The sequence below is a fragment of the Marmota marmota genome, unplaced genomic scaffold (assembly GCF_001458135.2).
Source record: "Marmota marmota marmota unplaced genomic scaffold, marMar, whole genome shotgun sequence".
NCBI classification, from domain to species: Eukaryota; Metazoa; Chordata; class Mammalia; order Rodentia; family Sciuridae; genus Marmota; species Marmota marmota.
Genome location: NW_026000240.1, coordinates 36,344,331 through 36,362,841, shown reverse-complemented (window position 1 = coordinate 36,362,841; position 18,511 = coordinate 36,344,331). Strand labels below are relative to the sequence as shown.

Below are 18,511 nucleotides of genomic sequence, written 5' to 3'. Positions count from 1 at the left end.
AACCTGGAGCAAGGGCGATCCCGCCCCGCCCCCTCCGGGCCTCACCTGCGCCCAGGGTTGGCACCGAAATTCGCGGCCCCACCTCCACCCAAAGAGGCCCGGATGGTCGCTGCGGTTTGCACCCCATGTGCTTTTGGTAAAGCGCCCCAGCCTCTTTGCCTCACCAGAACCGGGTGGGACCCGCGCCTCTCACCTGCCTGGCCTGTTGGCCCGTGAACACCACCACCACCCCGCCTCGCCCAGTGCCTGGAGCTCTTTTTCCTTCTGGTACCGGGATCGTGTAGTCGATCCTCCCCAATTTCCTTTGTCTGAACTCCTAGGCGCCTTGTTTCTCCTCTTCACACCTGGCTCTGCCCACCGCTCCTTCTTCCAGATCTCCCCAACAACCAAGCTCTCCTTCCGGCCCCCACCCCTGGCTGTTTGAGAAGAGCTCGGGCTTTGGACCTGAGTTTGCGCCATCACTAAACCATGTAACCTGACACCCACTACCACCACCTATTTGCTAATCTACAAGTGGGGGTGACAGCACCCCTAGCCGGTCTGTGAAGCAGGGTACACAGGCTGCGGAGGTGCACAAGCAAGGTCTCACTTCCTTTCCTCTCAGGACTGTACTTTGACTCGCCCCAAGCTGAGAAACCTTGGGCAAGTCTGGGCTCCCTCACTATCAAACAACTGGGCCTTCCTGAGGAGGAAACGCTGGGCGAAGGGTTTTCTCCTGAGGCCTATTTGTGTCTTAAGCAACGACCAGGCCCAGCCATTACCACCGCTTCCAATGAAACAAAATTTGTCACAGAACCTTCCAGGGCCTTCACAAACTAGAGGAAACCTCAACCGGGGGCTCAGGTCTTCCACACTGGCTACTCTTCAAACTTCCTACCCCCTCAGGGTCTCCATTCTCATTCATCTGCCTTCCAGATTCACCCTCCCATTACCTCTCAAGTCACCCCTCCCCTTCATCCCCACTTCCAGTCCCTAAACCCAAGCTTCCAGCACCTTACAGGCACTAGCAAGGAAACCCTCTCCAGTTCCCTCACCCCTAGGCTCCAGCCTCAGAGACTGACAACTCTCTTCCCCATTCTCTAAATATACAATCTCCAACTTCCCTACAACCATCCTTACCTCAGCCAGGAGAGTTTGCCCCAAATCCCTCACCCACTTTGGCTTACCTGTCTCTACAGCTTGTAGGATCCAAGCTGTTCCCCCGCCCTTTTTTTTAGTTGTTGATGGGCCTTTATTTATATGCAGTGCTTCACACATGCTAGGCAAGCACTCTACCACTGAGCCACAACCCCAGCCATTTGTATCACCTTTTGCATGCCTAGAATCCTCTCCTCCCCAAATCCATTCACTCAAGTGCACAAACATCAAGACCTACCTTACCCCATAGGTAAACCTGGACTCACCCCACAGACCTCCTGATCTGTATACAGATAAGGTAACTCCTGTGCCATTAAAATAATGAACACTCAGTACAGAGGTCATTCCATCCCATGCCATTCTGGGGAAACATCACACACTGAAGATGGATTGACCAAATGACTGAGGGACCAGGTACTCAAAGGTTCAGAGGACTAGTGGGGTCATCTGGGCTGAGCACAGGCTCCAAGAGGAGGGTACCCAATACAAAACATTTCCGCTTTACTGACTTCTGCAGAACACTTTTACACAGGCACAGACGAATGAGCTCCCATCCACAGATCTAAGGTACAACTTCAGGGTACTCTGAAAGGGTAGGTAGGCTTTCTGCTATATGCCAGATCTCCAGTACTCCAACACAAGTACAGAGCACCACCTTACATTCTAAGACATTTTAATTGCACATTCAAAGTTGTGATAATTAATGTAAATAAGCATTGCCTGCAAAGCAAAGTACATGCAGATGGTAAGCCATGCAGATGGTGTTCAGACTCAGGCTGAGGCTGTATATGTCCCAAGACTCGCTTCATCACTGAAATTCACTAATGAAAGCCACATTCTACCCCCTTAGACATTCCATAGGCAGATCCAGGGGCTAGCTGGCCTTGAACAGCATGTAGAGCACAGGCAGTGTCGCCATAAACGTCACACAAGTGACCAGTGTGCTGTAGATGGTGTTCCTGTTGCCTTGAACTTTTACCCTCTGCTCCATGTCAGACAGAGCCAACATCACACTCTGCTGTTCCAGCAAGGAGCCAAGCAGAGCCCCATCTGCTGGCTCCACCAAGCTTGGGTGTGCTGCAGCCTTTGCAAGCTGAACCACCCCAGCCATTTGGCTGCAAGTCTTTTCCAGGCCATCAAGCTGCTCTCGTAAACCCTCTAGACAGGAATGGACCTGCCGAGAATGACTGAGCTGCTCTTTCAAAGCAGCTGAAAGGACATCGGTGTCTCTGTTTCGATGCGGGGAAGTACCTGCCAGTGGCCCAGATCCCTGGCCCTGCCCAGCATGCACCAGGCTCCTCAGGTCTACCATGAGGTTGTGGAGGTCACTCTGTTGGAGGGAGTAGCTAGACGCCTGTTCACGGATGGCCTCTTGGAGACTCACAGGCCCTTTCTGTGCCTCCAGAAGTAAAGCCTTCAGTTCCTGTAGCCGAACACGGTTTACATAGGTGGAGCCAGCCACACCAATCAGGGCTCCTAGGACTGACCCAATGAGGGACCAGTTCTTGGTCCTCTCGGCCCTTGCCCGCTCCTTCTCGTGACTCTCACGCACAGCTGCAGAAAAAAGGGAGAACTTCTCACGCTCAGAGTCTTCTGCATGCATATAGGCAATGCGGAGCCTCTTCTCCTCCTGTGGAAACAAAACATGTCACATAGCAGCAAGAGACCCTGTGGCTACAGCCAGTGGCACCCGGGTCACTTCCCTGCCCCTGGTTCCACTACACCTGCTGAATGATAAAGGCCACATAAACCTGGCTAGGTGTAGGGGCAGAGAAACAGGGAGTGTAGAAGTAGTGGCATGATATTCCCATCTGGGCAGTCTTGGGTCTGGCCAGAAGTGCACTTATGTTTCCCAAAGGTGTGTATAGGAAATGATGTGTCTGGAGCTGCCTGGGCTGGTCCTTCTTAGTAATCTGGGTCCTAGAATGTCAACCCCACTACTCAACAGGAAGAACATGAACAGGCTCTGGAAGCATGGGGCCCTACCCCTTCACAAGAGCTTCTGGTTTACCTCTTAGTCTCTCTACAATTTACCAGGCAAGGGGCCCTGTGCAGGTGAGAAAGGCTACCTCATAAGAGGCTTACCTGCAGCATCCTGTGCTCCAGAGTAGCCAGTTCCAGGTACTGGTTATCTTCCCTGGAAACACGGTCCAAGCGATCCCTCACCTCCTTCAGCTTTGCTTGCTGAACTTCCAAGTCCTCCCGAGCCTCTCGGACAAGCCCACGAGCCACCATGAACACTTTCTCTGCCTGTAGAAAGAACAGCAGAGGTCATCAGTCCCCTCCCTCAACACCCACACAAGCTCAACTCCTTGGCCAAAAAGGCAGTGCTTAAGAGGTCACTGGGGTGTCAACTGCAAAGGGTAGAAACGGTTCTTTTGATGCTCTTCCTGGCTCACCCAGTGGTATAGCCTTGGGCCACACCCCTCCAAATCACCAGATTTATCCATTCAAACAGAAATAATGTGCCCCTGAGAAAGTTGAAAACAGCTAACAATGCATATAATCGGTGTTCACTAAATCCAGCCAACCCAGATACAAAGCACAGTAGAACCCATGTTCTTACATTGTTTCCCATGTATTACCTTACTTATGCCTCAGGACAAGGCCATCAAAGGCACTGCTACAACTCTCCAGTTTATACACCAGGAAAGTCCAGCTTGGCCAAGCTCACAATCCTCAGATTCTTCCTGCCTTGCTACAATGTTTTGTGCCTAAGCAGGAATGGGACTAGAGGTGACACAATAAATTTCTGCTGCCACAAAGGACTTGACAACTGCCTCAGGCCCTCTACCTTCACATAATAAGGCAGAATCACACCCCCCTTGCCTGAAAGTCTCACCACCAACCCTCCCTAACAATCTGTGAAGGATGTTCATTGGCTTAATTGAATGTATATTAATGGCCAAAGACTTACTGGCACACAGCAACTATTTTCACAGAGATTAGGGGGCATAGTTACATAGAGACCTTCATCCCAGAAGTGTCAGACCCAAGTTTCCATGCAAGAATAAGTCAAATCCCTCCTCCAGAGATGTTTAAGAAAAGGAAGGTCTGGCCAGGCACAATGGCACACACCTATAACCCCAGCAACTTGCAAGAGGAACGCAAGTTTAAGGCCAGCCTGGGCAACTTAGCAAGACTCTTGTCTCAAAATTAAAATAAGAAAGGGCTAGTGGTGTAGCTCAATGGTACAGAACCCCTGGGTTGGAAGGAAGGAAGGAAGAAAGGAAGGAAGGAAAAAAAACAAAAAGTACTGGGGATATAGCTCAGTGGTAAAGCAGCCCTGGGTTCAATCCACAGTACCAAAAAAAGAAAGAAAGGCAAATTTGGAGTGGTTTCCCAGCACCAGCATATGGCTGATATACCTGGTAGTAGCCAACATAGCACATTTCCCAAGTCTGAGGGCAGGGCCAACCACCCCAAGTCCCCTGCTCACCTCAGTCACATTTCCCTGGGCCTCTCGAACCTCATTAAGTCCAACAAACTCTTCATATCTGTCCCACCAAGTCTTGGCTGTAGAGGTCGCCCTTTGTTGAATGTTGTGCCCCAGGGCTCTTCCTAGTGCTGGGAGGCGGTGATATAGCCCAAGGGCTGCTTCCTCTGGTCGCTTATCCCCAGGCTGAGTGGGGCCTGGGCTGCAGAGAGTCCTGGCCACAAAGAGGTCCCTTCCAAGGAGACCCCTTCGCATCAGTACATGGGATAGATCCATGATGTGCTGCATGGCAAACACAGGACTACACCCCATCAGCAGGAGATCTGTGAGGAGAACATCAGAGAGATGAGCTCACAGCTAAGAAAGGCTGGACAGAAGCTAAGTCTCAAGGCCTAGGGATAGTTCTGAACAGATTCACACTAAAATTATCTAAACCAAGCACCACTCTGTTCAGCCCAGAGACTGCAGCCCTGTGGTAAGAGTTTCCCCCAGGTCTCCTGAACAATGGAACACATTCAGGGAAAAGCTTATGTAGAACATCATGTCTTCCATGTTCCTCCATGACACCACCCAAAACAGACCTTCCCACCTCCTTGCATCCCTCTGATGTGACCTGGATGATAATTCTACAACCCAGTTTTCTGATAATGTCAAAGAAAGAAACCAAACCTGGGTTATGTCCATGCTGACAAAGCCTCACAAAGATTCATGAAGACTTCCTAGAAAGTGATGGAACTGAGGGCAATTCAGGGAAGATTAAGATCCACGGTCATTTCTGGAAATAACCCTCACATTCAACTTCCCAGACTTCTGAAGCCATCCTCCCATTGGGTAAGCAAAGTTTCAATTATGTGCAAGGACATAAAGACACAGGTCATTCATATCCCAACAAAGAAAACTCTCATCACTCTTTGAGAAGATAATTCCAGAGGAAGAAAAAAAAAAAAAAATCTGCTTTCTCCAAAGAGAACAGCTTTTCTTAGGTTCACAAGCCTTCTCCTGCCATCTAACTCAACTTTCCAGACTACCAAGTCCCAGTCTCACATTTCTTGAGAGCTTTTTCCTTCCTCTCCAACTTTAGGCACTGCTCAACAGGTTAGGTTTCTCTAGTTTCCCTTTTAGCCTTGCTTTGATGTTTGGGCCTTAACAATGCCTACTTTCCCGAATATGAACAACATAGTGAATCTCCCAGTATCCCAGAGTCAGGCCTTGCCCAGCCCAAGAACAGCACTAAAAAGGAGGTCAGTTACCCATATTCTCAGGAAAACCTGGCACCACCTTCTGGCCAAAGCACATTTCAAAGCCCCTAAACACTGATCCTAGCTGTCAGAGTGACATCTGGTGGCCAAACAAGCAAGTCAGAAAAAAAGCAAAAGGAGCTAGGCACAGAAAGATGGAGGGAGGTACATCAGATGCCAAACAGAAAAAGGCTTCCTGAGGTAGGATGATGTGAAACAGAGATCTGCCCACAGCATCCCAGCCTCAACCTCATCACCTATGAAGAAGCTCAGGCCCTCATGAAAATAAGCCTCATGGGCAGGGACATGCCTTCTGGTCAGAGTGCACCCAAGCTAAGAGCCATTAAAGGGGACATCCCAGTAACAGAGGTTCCACGGTGTGCTGTACAGGAACCCCCAGCCTCATTCATAAGGCTGGGAACCATGGAAAATCACACTTTCCATGCCCCAGTGAATGGGTGAGCCTCACAAGCCTCAATACTAGTGCCCTCAGCACACAGACCATGGCCCCACAACAGCCCTGCCAGTGTACCCTTCACCAAAGCAAAGCACATGGCACTGCACCCCACCAAACAGAGCACCCACTCTCTTTCCCAGCAACACTTGGCAAAAGGGTTCATCACCTTGGCTATCACCACTCCCTCCTCTTTCCCTCTCTTGATCCTACTCCATGATCAAGGTTGTTCCCTACAAGCCCCTCAAAACTTCCAATTTTTTAGGTTCCTATTTCTGCTTCTCAAATTTCTTCTCCAGCCTCTCTGCAACTTTTGATACCCTCTCTTCCTGAAATCACTGCCCTCTTGGCTTCCTCCAATCTGCTCAATCTCCTTTCCTCTGGCAGAGGCCCACTCGTGGACCCCAAGAGAGTCACCCATCCCTGGGAGAGATGATAGCTACAGCCTCCTCCTGTGCAATCTCAGCTTCCTCTCCTGCCTTCCACAGACATTCTCCATCAGCAGCCCAGAGGTCTGTTAACACGTGAGAGAGATCGTATCTTTCAGCTCCCAGTTTACCTAGCATGAACCCCAAGCCTGGAAGCAGCTAACAAGTCTCTCAGCCCTTACCTTCTTCCTTCTCTCCATCACTGTACTCTGCTCCAGCCACCTTGACATGCTAAGCAGGATCCTATCACAGGCTCTATGCCCCGCTGCTCCTCCAACCCAGGCCTCTCTTCCTCAGTAAATCTACATGGCTTATCTTGACATTTATGTCTTTCCTCATAGCTCACCTCTCAGTAAGGCCTTCCTTGGCCACTCATTGCATGGCCATCTTTCCTGCTTCATTTTTCTCTATTAGACATCCATTTCCTAACTAGAACATAAGTTTGGTGACACAGGGACTTCATGAAGAAATGTGTCAATAACATTTGGAGTTGTTTCTCCACTCCTTTCCCTCCTCTCAGCCTCTCTGGCCCATCCCAATCCCTGGCCTATCTTCCCCACTTAGGTATCTTCCAGACCCTTTAACCAGCAAAGGGAGAATGGTACTGGCAGAGGTAAAAGGTGGAAAGCACTTGAGGTTGTCCAAAACCTGAAAGGCAGTCAGTGCAATGCAGAAGTAGAAGCAGACAAGGGTGGATGGAGGAGAAGCTGGACAAACGGACAGAGGCTCAATTGAACAGGGTCCCAGGAGCCAAGCTTGGAATTTTGCCCCTCCAAATCCATTCTCCCACTCCATCTAGATGACTGTCTCCTGCCAACTGCTCTTTCTTAAACCCTCTGTTATCTGTACCTTATCTTCATTCACAGTTGATGCCCTACTTCATTCCTCACCAAGAAAATATGAATTTGGAAGGGAACTTCCAACAAACTCCCATAATATCTTCCCAACTGCCGATTTCTGCTCCATTTCCCTTTCTCTCTTTACTCTTATTATTCTTTTATTATTCTTTTTTTTTTTTAATGTTGTACAAGGGATTGAACCCAGGGGCACTCTACTACTGAATCACATCCCCAGCCATTTTTATTAATTTTGAGACTGGATCTCACCAAGTTGCCCAGGCTAGCCTTGAGCTTGATGATCCTCCTGCCTTAGTTGTTTTACAGGCATATACTACCACACCTGATTGGGCAATTGCTTTTTGATGACCATACTGTAATAATTCAACAGAGAAATTTCAAAATGGTGTTGGGGGCTGGGTAGCTCAGTCAATAGAGTGCCTGCCTCATATGCACAAGGTCCTGGGTTCAATCCTCAGCACCACACACACATATATATATTAAAAAAAAAAAAAATGGTGTTGGGCTAGGAAAGGAGGCCCACACCTGTAATCCCAGCAACTGACTATGGCAGGAGGATCACAAATTCAAGGTCAGCCTCAGCAACTTACCTTTTGTCAAAAAAATAAAAAAGCCTGGGAATGTGGCTCAATGATAAAGCACCACTGGGCCCAGTACTCCCTGGCAAAAATGGTGTTGGAGGGGCTGAGGCTGGGGCTCAGTAGTAGAGCGCCTGCGTAGCATGCATGAGGCACTGGGTTCGATCCTCAGCACCACATAAACAAATAAAGATATTGTGTCCACCAAAAATTTAAAAAATAAATATTAAAAAAAATGGTGTTGGAGTAACTGCAAAAGAATTAATTTAGACTTGTATGTCACACTATATACAAAAATTAACTTGAAATGTATCAAAATCCTTAATGTAAGATATCAAACTACAAAAATCTTAGAAGAAAATAAGCAGTGACTTCTTAGATGTGATATCAAAAGCACAATAAACAAAAGTTAAAAAAAAAAAAAAAAGAGATTAAAAAAAAGAGAGAGAGAGAGAAAGAGAGAGAACTGGACCCTACCAAATGAAACACTTTTGTGATTCAAAAGAGAGTATCAGGGCTAGGATTGTGGCACAGTGGTAGATGTATAAGGCACTAGGTTCAATTCTCAGCACCACACATAAATAAAATAATTAAGTAAAGATCCATCAACAACTAACAGAAAATATTTTTTCCAAAAAAATACACTATCAAAGCCAGGCGTGGTAGTGCATGCCTGTAATCCTAGCAGCTCGGGAGACTAAGATAGGAGGATTCAAAGCCAGCCTCAGCAACTTAGCAAGGCCCTAAGCAATTTAATGAAACCCTGTCTCAAAATAAAATATAAAAAAGGGGTAGGGATGTGGCTCAGTAATTAAGTGCCCTGGGGTTCAATCCTCACAACCAAAAAAAAAAAAGATGACGACACTATCAAAAACATAAAACGATATGGGCTAGAAGTGTAGCTCAGTAGTAGAGCACTTGCTGAGCATGCTTGAAGCCCAAAGTTTGATGTCCCAGCATCACAATAAAAGGAAAAAAAAATGAAAAGTTAAGTTTATAGAATGGACTCCCCATCTCTCTTGATTCTCAGGATAAAGAATCTATGCTTCTAGGGAAGACCAATGCATGCCCCAGGTCCCATTTCCTCTCCCTCCTCAGATATTGCTCAACAACTGATGTGGCACCCCCTTCAGCAACTGCCCCATTTCTATGTTCTTCACATCAGACTCTTCCACAGATTGCCTGAACTCACCGTCTCCACTTGTTTGCCTCCTGTTCTCTCACAAACCCTGTCTGCTCTGGCCTTCATACCCACCATGCCACTGGAACTGTACTTGTCTGGATCACCACACTACTAAATCCAATGACAAGCTTTCAGTGCTCATCTCATTTGCCCTATCAGAAATCTGTGCCTCATGATAGCAACCTTCTTCCTTCAAATGCCACTTTCACTTGGCTCCGAATCCCCCACTCATCTCCCTAACCTCTAAACACTTGCCTCAGGGCTCAGGGCTCAGACTTCTAATACAGTATTTTTAAATGCTGGGTACATAATGGCGCACACCTATAAACCCAGTGGCTTAGGAGGCTGAGGCAGGAGGACCACAAGTTTAAAACCAACAATTTAGCAAGATCCTGTTTCGAAATAAAAAATAAAAAGGGCTGGGGATGTTGCTCAGTGGTTAAGCACCTCTGGGTTCAATCCTTGGTACCAAAATAACAAAAAAAAAATGCTATGGTACTGGGTGCTCACTTCAGCAGCATAAAATTGCAATGATACAGAGAAGATTAGCATGGCCCCTGCACAAGGATTACACACAAATTCATGAAGCATTCCATATTTTTCCACTATGTATAACTACTTTTAAAAAAGAATTAATACTAATGAAATTATGCCTATGGAATAAATAATGTTAGATCTTGATTCATTGTACTTATAGAACATTAGTAGCCCTATTTAGATGACAAATTACCACACACCCAAGGTGTTTTAAAGGATTAAATTAAATCTGTTAGATCTATACCTGGCAGAACAAAATGAGAAGTGGTAGCAATTGTTATTATTGATTATAACGAGAACAAATAAGTACTTGATGTTAGTGGCAAATATGTTCTTCCAACAAAATTGTCAAGTGAGTATTAAAAAAAAAAAATGCAACAGAGCTGAAGTGCAGTGAAGTGGCAGAGTGCTTACCTAGAATGTCCAAGACCTTGTGCTCAACAACCAGCACTATTTTTAAAAAAAAAAGGGGGGGGGGGGCTAGGGTTGTGGCTTTGTGGTAGAGTGCTTGCCTAGCATGCTTGAGGCACTGGTTTCGATCCTCAGTACCACATAAAAATAAAATAAAGGTATTATGTCCACCTATAACTAAAAAAAAATATATAGGTTGTGGCTCAGTGGTAGAACACTCAGCATGTACAAGGCTCAGCACCACATAAAAATAAATAAATAGATAGATAGATAGATAGATAGATAAAGGTATTATGTCCAACACCAACTGAAGAATATTTAAAACACACACACACATGGATGAAAACGCTTTTAAAAATTATTGCGGTAATGTCTGCACATCTCTGATTATACTAAAATCTACGGACTGTACATGTTAAGTAGGTTAATTGAATTGTATGATAAATTATATATGAATAAAGCTGTTATTTAAAAAAGAGAGAGAGCGCTTTAATTGAAGTACAGCTCATGGGTAGAACATTTGCCTAGAATGATGGGCTCAATCTCTAGCACCTCAAACACAAAAATTAAAACTATACAGACTTCTCCTCAGGATTCAGGCTTATTTATCAAACTGCCCAACCCTTATCTTTGCTTAAAAACTAACAGGGTCGGAAGGGAATGTAGCTTAGTGGTTAAGCACCTGTGTGCCCCAAGACCCTGGGTTTGATACCAAGCACCACAAAAAAATAAAATCTAATGGTAAATCTTATCTTCCCCTCTATTTTGGTTTGATCAATTTTTCCTGGCTGTGACAAAAATACCTGACCAGAACAACTTAGAGGAGGAAAGATTTATTTTGGTTCATATTTCCAGGAGTTTCAGTCCATGGTTGGCTAGTTTCATTGCTTTGAGCCTAAAGTGAAGCAGAACATCATGGCAAGGACATGGTGGAGGAAAGCTGCTCAGCTCATGACAACCAGAAAGCAGACAGGGAAGAAGGACCAAGGATAAGATATAGTCTCCAAGAGCATATCCCTGGTGATCTACTTCCTCTGATCATGCCCTACCTGCCTACAATTTTTACCTCCTCCCAGTAGTCCATTCAAATTATTAATCCATCAAATGGATGGATCTACTGATGAGGTTAGAGCTCTCCCAATCCAATCATTTTCTAAAAGCCCTACCTCTGGACATTGCTGCATTCCTTCAACACATGTGTTTTGTGGGGATATTCCAGATACAAACCATAAAGCCTCCCAAACCTGCTTTTCCCATAACCTTCTCCATCTTAGTTGATGGCAACTTCAAGTCCAAATGCTCAGGCTGAAAACCTCACATCCTCCAAAACCCCGTACTTTCTCTCCTACCCTGACATCTAATTGATCAGCAAATGTCCACTAGGATCACTCCTCCTTTCATCTCTGCTAGTGCTACCAAATGGTCCCAATGACCAACATCCCTTTCCTGGATTATCCCAAGAGCCTCTTGACAGGTTTCCCTACTCTAGCTCTAATAGACTACTGTCAACAGAGCAGCCAGTGTTCCTCTCAAAACACTGGTGAGACCATGTCTCTGCTCAAATCCTCAAATCTTTTCTCACAAAGTAAAAGTCAGTCTTTTCCACAGCCTACAGGGGATGGAGCCCCAAGCTCCCATACCTCTCAGACCTCATTTTCTACTATTCTCCCTTTCCTCACTCTGCTCCAGTCACATGGACCTTCATGATGCTAGAACACACTAGACTGTTCCTCCTAAAGGTTTTCCAATCCTTAAGTGACCAGTGATCATGGTCAGCACTGCTTGCTCTCTGGCTTTAAGTTTTGCTCAAATATGAATTCCTGGGGAGGTCTTTTTGTGTCCACCCTATCAGCAATGGCCATCCACTCTTATCCCAGTACTCAATACCCACTTTCCCTCTTTTTCTCCTAAAACACCTCATGAATTCTGATATGTATTTCACTTTTATACTTTGTTTATAATCTGTCTCAGTTGAATTTAAGCTACACCAGCACAAGAAGTATTGTTCACTGCTGAATCTCCAGAGCCTAATATACTATCTAAATATAGTACATACTCAACAAAAGTGCAATGGATGAATAAACAGAATTCACAAACAAGTGCACTCCTGATTATCTTATAAAAACCAAACTCCTTCCAATGACTTCCAAAGTTGTAGGATCTGGTGACTTAGAGCCCTCCCACTTCTGCCATCTTCCTATCTCCCTTCAGTAATTACTTTCTGAATTCAAGAAAAGCTCCTGGCACTTGCACTCCCCTCTACCCGCAATCCTCTTTTTTCCGGTGCACGCAATTGCAGGCCCGGCGCATTCAGGTCAGGTACCCTTCCCACAGTTCCGGAGACCCCTGGGGAAACGACCCTTCCCACTTGTACCTGGTACACCTAGTCAGGAGCACTGGAGCTATAACTCCGACAAAGCATCTGCCATTCAGTTGACCTCTGACCCTTTAGCGCCTGCCCCTGGAGAGCCGCATCCTGTAGCGGGAGGGCAACTTCCTGACTAGGACCCAATCAACGGGCCCGCAACGCGGTATACGAACAGGAGGCGGGACTCGGATCTCCGTTTCCGGTTTAGGAGCAAGGTCTAGGGTAGGGGCGGCAGGCGCCATGTCCGGCCGGGAAGGTAAGTGTGTTCGGATTGCGGGGACCGCGGGGAGGTGCTGAACTGCTGGGAAGGGCCCGGCGGCGGGGACGGGCTGACCGTGCTCCTGTCGCCTACAGGTGGTAAGAAGAAGCCCCTGAAACAACCTAAGAAGCAGGCCAAGGAGATGGATGAGGTGAGAGCGGGCTCGGAGGCGCGGTCGGAGCGGGCGTGCGGAGGGACTGGGAGACTTGCCTGGAGTGAAACTTGTGCTTCTCTCTAGGAAGATAAGGCTTTCAAACAGAAACAAAAAGAGGAGCAGAAGAAACTTGAGGAGCTAAAAGCGAAGGCCGCGGGGAAGGGCCCCCTGGGTAAGTGAGGACCGAGGGGCGCTCAAATCGGACACATACTTTGAGCATCTTTAGGGATGAGGGCCGAGATGTTCCCTGTATCATTGGTGAGCTGCGAGGTCTCAGTTCCTGGTGTCCGCCCCGGCGGATCGCCCTAGCCAATCCTGGATTTGAATGCAAGCCAGAACTGGAGAAGGTAAACCCTTAGCAAAACCCTGTACAAATTAAGTATCCCTTATCTGAAAAGAAATCTTACCTTCCAGGCAGTCTTGGGCTTTCATTCCTAAGAAAGCTGCAGAAATTTACCCCAGGCACAAATTTATATGGTTAGGTTTATGGATATTTTTCTTCCATGCTTTCTTGCCCCAAATTTGTAACTAACTGCTTATTGATTTTGTTGTGTTATGTTGTGTTTCTTGGTACTGGGGACTGAATCCAGGGGTATTCTACCACTGAACTACATACCCAGCCTTTTAAATTTTATTTTGAGACAGGGTCTGCCTAATTTCTCATTCTTTTTTTTTTTTTTTAAGAGAGAGAATTTTTTAATATTTATTTTTTAGTTTTCGGCGGACACAACATCTTTGTTTGTATGTGGTGCTGAGGATGGAACCGGGATGCACGCATGCCAGGCAAGCGCGCTACTGAGCCACATCCCCAGCCCATAAGTTGCTCATTCTGAACTCAAAACTTGTGATCCTTCTGCCTCAACCCCTTAAGTAGCTGCTATCGGACATGAGCCACCACACCTAGTTTATTTATTCTTTGTAACACTACTCAACTAATAACTTTTACTTCTCATATTATTTATAATAAATGATTCCTCATTTTGAGTTACTACTAGGTGTGCCTAGACTATAGTCCAGGTTCCTTAGAGTGCTATTGTTCCATGTGCTTTTCTAGTCTAACCCCCCCACCATTTTTTCTCTTTTCCTTCTTGTGAGAGGAATGGATTACATTTTACTTGCTGTCATAGTACTGTGTGCTAGTTGGAGGGTAATATACTGTGAATTGAGCCCAGGGGTACTTTATGGCTGAACTACTTTCCCAATTCTTTTTATTTTGAGACTGGGTCTCAATAAATTGCTGAGGCTGGCCTTGAACTTGTGATCCTCCTGCCTGTACTTTCTGAGTCATTGGAGTTAAGGCCTGCACCACTGCAACTGGCCAGGGCCTACTAAAAGCTGTTTTCAGAATTATATCAGGTACCTTGCACCTTCCCTTAATTTGCGACTGTATATAGGGAGAAGGTAAGTCCTCAGCAAAACCCTGTACAGATTGAGCATCCCTTACCTAAAAATCCAAAATGCTCCAAAATCTGAAATGTTTTGAAAATTCCACACCTGGCCTCGTGTGGTGGCTTGGAGTCAAAATGCAGATGCACTAAACATAATAAAATTACCTTCAGCTATGTATATAAGGATATGCGGAGCGAAACATTAATGGATTTTGTGTTTGTTTTGGTACTGAGAATTGAACTTACCACTAAACTATATCTCTTTTTTTTTTTGGTAGGATCTTGCTAAATTGCCAAGGCTAGCTTTGAACTTGCAATTCTCCTGTCTCAGCCTTTAGAATTTCTGGGATTTACAACTTGGGTCCCATCCCCCAAAATATTTTATTATGTATATGTAAATATTCAAAAATCCACTGGGCACAGTGGTGCATGCCTATAATCCCAGTAGCTCAAGAAGCTGATGCAGGAGGATCACAAGTTCAAAGCCAGCCTCAGCAACTTAGCATGACCCTGTCTCTAAATAAAATATAAAAATGGCTGAGGATGTGGCTCAGTGGTTAAGCACCCCTGGGTTTAATCCCTGATACCAAAAAAAAAAAAAAAATCCAAAACACTGCCAGGTGTGGTAGCACACGCCTGTAATCCCAGCAGCCAGGAGGCTGAGACAGGAAGATCTCAAGTTCAAGCACAGTCTCAGCAACTTAATGGGACCCTGTCTCAAAATAAGAAAAGGGTTGGGGATGTGTCCCAGCCCCTGGGTTTAATCTCTGGTCTAGTAAAAAAAAAAAAAAAAACTTGTGGTCCCCAATCGTTTCAGATACAGGATACTCAACCAGTACTATTTGTTTCTCGTAGAGCATCATCTGACTTTTTTTTAACATCTTTTTTTCTTTTCTTTAATATTTATTTTTTAGTTTTAAGTGGACACAATATCTTTATTTTACATTTATGTGGTGCTGAGGATCAAACTCAGTGCCTCAAGCATGCTAGGCAAGCACTCTACCACTGAGCCACAACCCCAGCCCAACATCTTTTTTTTCTAATTAGTTACATGATAGCAGAATGCATTTCATTTCATTATACACAAACGGAATCATGTAACTTTTTTAAGACTCATTTTGTCAGAATCCTTTTATATCTTCATTCTGGTATCAGGAATTAATTCTACAGTTATTGCTAAAATTACCTACAGGTTGCCAAATGTATTATCATTTGTTAATTGGGTAAAATAAAATCATTGAGTAAACCAGGCCCCAGGAACATAATATGGAATGGAGTGTAGTATAATGTGGCAGTTAAGTATAGATCTAGAAATCAGACTACCGAGGTTGGAATTCTGGTTTGTCACATTACAGTTTAAAACCTTGAACAACACCAAATATAAAGACTATCTGTAAAGTGGGATGCATGGCAAGAGGATTATGAGCTAATCTGTGAAGTATATGATATTGTGGATGCAGAAAAGTACACAGCTATTGCTTGGGCCCCTGCCTTAACATCATTCTGCCTTTGCTCAGAATAGATGGTATTAGTAAAGCCACTGTACACACTTACGTGAGAGTGAATTCCCAGGGTAAGAGTTAAGCTTTACTGGAATATACATTAAGCTCATTGGGATTTTTGCCATAAGAAATATGTTTTTCCTTAACTGTGACTTTTCCTTTTGTAGCCACAGGTGGAATTAAGAAATCTGGCAAAAAGTAAGCCGATTCTTGTGCCTGAAATGATGGTGACCGTTGATTCCATTCCTATTTAGACATCTGGATCCCCGCTGTAACATCTTTTGCCACCTATAGCTAGAATGAAGTGTTATGTTGGAGTCTGTTGTAAATTTAATAAACTTTTGTAAAATAATAATAATAATACACAACAAGTGGCTCATTGTCTCTTTAGTTTCATTCAGGCATTCCTACCTCAGCTGTGAATTTAAAGTAGACCCATCCTAGAATCTTGCCAGAGTTTGAATTCTGTATCACCCGGAATTAAACAAGTTCATCTGAAAGGCTGTTATCATGTGATGTATATTCAGTGGAATGCCCAGGACCTCTCACATGGGCAAGTTCTCCACCACCAAAGTACATCCCCAGCCCTTTTTAATTATTTTATTCTAAGTTGGCTCTTTTTAATGCTCAGGTTGGCCTCGAATTTGCCATCCAACTGCCTCAGCTCCCAAGTAGCTGAGATTACACACATGCATGGCCACACCCTACATATATATTTATTGAAACATTTGGTTAAGAGCCACCAGTTTGATTTCCTCTCCAGGCCTTGATAGAACTTGGGAATAATGATAAGCTTTGTATTTTAAAAGGACTTTCAAATCATTGAGACTACTAAATCAGAACTATAAAAAAGTTTTTTTTGTTTTGTTAACAGGGATTGAACCCAGGGGCACTTATCCATTGACACACATTCCCAGCCCATTTTTTTGCTTTTTCACTTGAGACAGGGTCTGGATAAATTGCTTAGGGTCTCACTGTTGAGGCTGGCTTTGAATTTGTGATACCCCTGCCTCAGCCTCCCAAGGTGCTGAGATTATAGGTGTATGACATCACACCCAACTCTAGAAAAGGTTTTGGTAGACTGAAACTGTTTTATGACTGCAATGAACATGATATTAATAGGGGGGAAGAAAACACCAGTTTGGGTCCTCCAGAAAGTTGCAGTTAGCAGTACCTTCTTTGGGTTTTAGGCATTACTCATGGGGCCTTGCCAAGCCCTGTGCTGCTGTAAACCACCATTCTGAGTGCATTGCCCTAAAAGGAAGTTACTGCTCTTTTATTTGGTCAACCAAACCCTTCCACCAAAAGAACGATTCTGTTTCCAGGACCAGAGGCATGCAGCAATTAAGACAACCACTCAACATTTGGGCAGCTATCTGAAGGAATCTACCAGTTGCTTTAAAAGACTGAATTTTTAGGCATTCTAGGCCCTGACATCTCCCTTTTCATTTAATCTTTCATGTAATGTTTTGGCAAACATTCATGGGCTACTCACTGAGCATGCAAGAATGAAAAAAGTCTTGATTGAAAAAGTCAAGATTGAAAAAAGTTGCTCTCCAATACCAATGCCTAATTGCTGCTAGCTGTTCTGCACACCACTGCTGCTCAATAAAATCCTGGCAGGCACTCAAACCCGGTTCAAATTCGTGCTCCTTTGTGAAGCTTTACCTTCTATAAAAAGGTGTAGTTTTTTTGTTTTGTTTTGTTTTGTTTTACCACGGATTGCACCCAGGGGTATTTATCCATTTTTGCCATAGATAACTTATTATCTGGCTTTCCATGTTAAATTCTTGTCTGAATAAACCCTGTGCTACAGCCTCCTACATATTTTTCTGGCTAACTTCCACTCAACCTGTAGGAAAATCTAGAGGACATTTCCGGGAAGGGAGTCTTTACCTCCTGAGCCTCATTCACCTCTACACAACCAGCGCTTGGCACAAAAACACTATTGTACTCTCAGAGGCATGAATGAATGTTAACAGTCTGAGCAATTCTCATTCCCTCCAACACCAGCACAATATTCCTCAGGATCCTTTTTCACCTCAGACCTTTCCTGCTCCTGAGACCTCCCCAGAGGAAATGCAAATGCAAACATTTGAAACATTTACTTATTGTAGAAGATCCCTGCTCACAACAGCTCCACGCATACTCCGCCCTCAACCCCGCTCTTCCGCCCTCAACTCCCTTAGGGAGTCTCCTGGTAAGTGAGAGGTGTGTCAAGCGAGGTAAAAGTAAAAAAGTGAGGTAAAAGAGACTAGATCCCTTGAAGCTACCTGCCTCGATTCAAGGGCACACGTGCGAATGTGAAGCCAAACTGATCCTGCACGACTCTCTATTCCACACAACGCAGGGAGGGGCCTCGGAGCCATAAGTGAGAGCGGACAGATGCTTGTCAGACCCGCGCTCGGGGTAACTCTAATAGCGCCGCTCCGAGTCCTACCGCCGACTAGCGAAGCCAGCCGCTAGCGCCAGGCGCCAGCCCGAGCGGGGCGGAGCCAGATGGTCAGGGGCCTGGCTGAGCGCTGCGGCGCGCGCGCCTATTGTATGTCATTTCTCGGCGCCTGGCGGCTGGCTGCTAATT

General features: G+C 45.3%; 2 protein-coding genes, 1 long non-coding RNA gene and 1 pseudogene across 6 annotated transcripts in view; 2 read left to right on the top strand and 2 right to left on the bottom strand.

The window, feature by feature from the left end:
* The window catches only part of Plxnb1 (plexin B1), a 29,225-nt gene extending 28,312 nt beyond the window's left edge, over nt 1-913 (bottom strand). For both annotated transcript variants that reach the window (XM_015487277.2, XM_015487278.2), the window contains exon 1: nt 194-913. The gene's annotated coding sequence lies outside the window, so the exon portion shown is untranslated. The remainder of the gene's footprint in view (nt 1-193) is intronic.
* Nucleotides 914-1,793: 880 nt separating this feature from the next.
* Nucleotides 1,794-12,748, bottom strand: Ccdc51 (coiled-coil domain containing 51). 3 transcript variants are annotated; one of them, XM_015487275.2, is made up of 5 exons: nt 12,634-12,706; nt 5,243-5,308; nt 4,577-4,896; nt 3,223-3,387; nt 1,794-2,767 (listed from the first exon to the last, which is right to left on the bottom strand). In XM_015487275.2, the coding sequence occupies exons 3-5, from the start codon at nt 4,883-4,885 to the stop codon at nt 2,012-2,014; spliced, it is 1,230 nt and encodes a 409-aa protein (XP_015342761.1). In that variant the 5' UTR covers nt 4,886-4,896; nt 5,243-5,308; nt 12,634-12,706; the 3' UTR covers nt 1,794-2,011. The 3 variants fall into 3 exon arrangements, with proteins under 3 accessions (XP_015342761.1, XP_015342760.1, XP_048649976.1); XM_015487274.2 differs by lacking the exon at nt 5,243-5,308 and having other exon boundaries at nt 12,634-12,748; XM_048794019.1 differs by lacking the exons at nt 4,577-4,896; nt 5,243-5,308 and having other exon boundaries at nt 12,634-12,735.
* On the top strand, nt 9,816-9,913 carry LOC125613653 (annotated as a pseudogene).
* Nucleotides 12,749-12,986: 238 nt separating the features above from the next.
* On the top strand, nt 12,987-13,814 carry LOC125613537. Its single transcript, XR_007344072.1, has 3 exons — nt 12,987-13,037; nt 13,125-13,212; nt 13,755-13,814. It is a non-coding gene; the product is annotated as an uncharacterized LOC125613537 (long non-coding RNA).
* The last annotated feature ends 4,697 nt before the right edge of the window (nt 13,815-18,511 follow it).